The sequence below is a fragment of the Chiloscyllium plagiosum genome, unplaced genomic scaffold (genome assembly GCF_004010195.1).
Source record: "Chiloscyllium plagiosum isolate BGI_BamShark_2017 unplaced genomic scaffold, ASM401019v2 scaf_40376, whole genome shotgun sequence".
Classification (NCBI taxonomy): Eukaryota; Metazoa; Chordata; class Chondrichthyes; order Orectolobiformes; family Hemiscylliidae; genus Chiloscyllium; species Chiloscyllium plagiosum.
The window spans coordinates 3774-5331 of record NW_025197888.1 but is presented as its reverse complement, the minus strand read 5'-3'; the positions used below and the strand labels follow the sequence as shown (position 1 = coordinate 5331).

At 57.6% G+C, this 1558-nt stretch overlaps 1 protein-coding gene across 1 annotated transcript in view; it reads left to right on the top strand.

Annotated features, from left to right (window-relative positions):
• Window positions 1-18: 18 nt before the first annotated feature.
• The window catches only part of LOC122545958 (coatomer subunit alpha-like), a gene marked incomplete at its 5' end in the record, with an annotated part of 5074 nt that continues 3534 nt past the window's right edge, over window positions 19-1558 (top strand). Inside the window, 4 exons of the mRNA XM_043684818.1 lie at window positions 19-117; window positions 220-356; window positions 905-1091; window positions 1129-1132. Of these exons, the coding sequence (XP_043540753.1) occupies window positions 19-117; window positions 220-356; window positions 905-1091; window positions 1129-1132 (427 nt within the window). The remainder of the gene's footprint in view (window positions 118-219; window positions 357-904; window positions 1092-1128; window positions 1133-1558) is intronic.

The window sequence follows — 1558 nt, the reverse complement described above, 5'->3', positions numbered from 1 at the left end:
CCTCTCTTCTCCTCTCTTCTCTCTCTGCCTGTCTTCTCCCTCCCTCAGGTATGGTGCAACAACTCTCAGCTGCCCGCTGACCACCTTGTGGCAGGATCCTTTGAGACTGCAGCCCGGGTGAGTACCTCATGTTGCGTACGGGAGGGTGTGCTGGGTCGCTGTGTTAAATGCCCTCCTGATCTCCCTCTCTCTGTAAACCCCTCCTCCTGTGCCCTCCAGCTCCTTCATGACCAGGTCGGTGTGGTGAATTTTGCCCCATACAAGAGCCTTTTTCTTCAGGCCTTCGCCCGCGGTCGCTCGGTCTACCAGGCCCTACCCTGCCTTCCCACCATGTACGGTTACCCGCAGCGCAACTGGTGAGTGGTACGGGGCACCGAGGGCTGTGTGGGTGTGCACGGGTGGGGAAGCAACAATGCTTGGGTGCCTTGCTCCCGCCAATCTTCCCCCTCGCACTGCATCTCTGAGGCAGGGCATGAGGAAAATGGCCACCTGTGCTGCTGACATCACCAATCTCCACCGGAAAATGACCGCTGTCCTTCGGTATGAGTGCATGATGGCAGTACTGCCCTTCTGGGAGTGTAAATGCTCGGAGTCTGTCAGTCTTGTCCATTTGGGTGTGCAAAATGGCGGCGGAGCCTATTGGTGGTGTCCATTTGGGTGTGCAAAATGGCAGCCGGGTCTATTGGTGTTCATTTGGGTGTGTAAAATGGCAGCTGGTTCTGTTCGTGTTGTCCATTTAGGAGTGTAAAATGGCCATCAGGCCTATTGCTGTGGTCCATTTCGGGGTGTAAAATGGCCGCCGGGTCTATCGGCTTTGTCCATTTGGGGGTGTAAAATGGCCGCCGGGTTCTCTGGCTGGGCAAGATGGCCACCAATGTACCTCAGCGTTGTTGCTTCCTTCCAGGAAGGAGGCAGGTCTGAAGAGCGGCCTTCCAGCGGTAGGCCTCAAACTGAGCGACCTGATCCAGAGGCTGCAGGTGTGCTACCAGCTCACCACGGCAGGGAAGTTCGAGGAGGCCGTGGAGCGCTTCCGCCTCATCCTTCTCAGCATTCCCCTACTGGTGGTGGATAACAAGCAAGAGATCGCCGAGGTGAGACAGCGCAACGGGAAGGGACGGTCACCCATAGGCCCCTCGCTCCCTTTATTATCTCCCACGGATCGGAGAGAATTGGGAGCAGAGACCGGAGAGGGGGGCGCGGAGGTGGGTTCACGCGACAGTGAGTGGTTGTCATTGGCGGGGGGTGGGGCACGCTCCCTGAGGCGGGGGGGACGCTAACTGAGCAGGAACTTTCCGAACATCAACCAGAGTGAGACAAAGGGGCTGGCCACCATCAGGCTGGGAGATGGAAACCCCTGAGGTCCACGCTCTGAAAGGGCCGCTCTCGAATCGATGGGTGAAATGGTCACCACTCACATTTCTGCAGTTATTCTGATGTGTTTTGTATCCTGTCCCCATTGCTTCCAACCTGCCCTTCACCCCTTTCCCCCTCACACTCCCCACCCCATCACTCCTTCCCAAACCGCACCCACCCAAACTCTCCTCTTGCACCCTTTCCC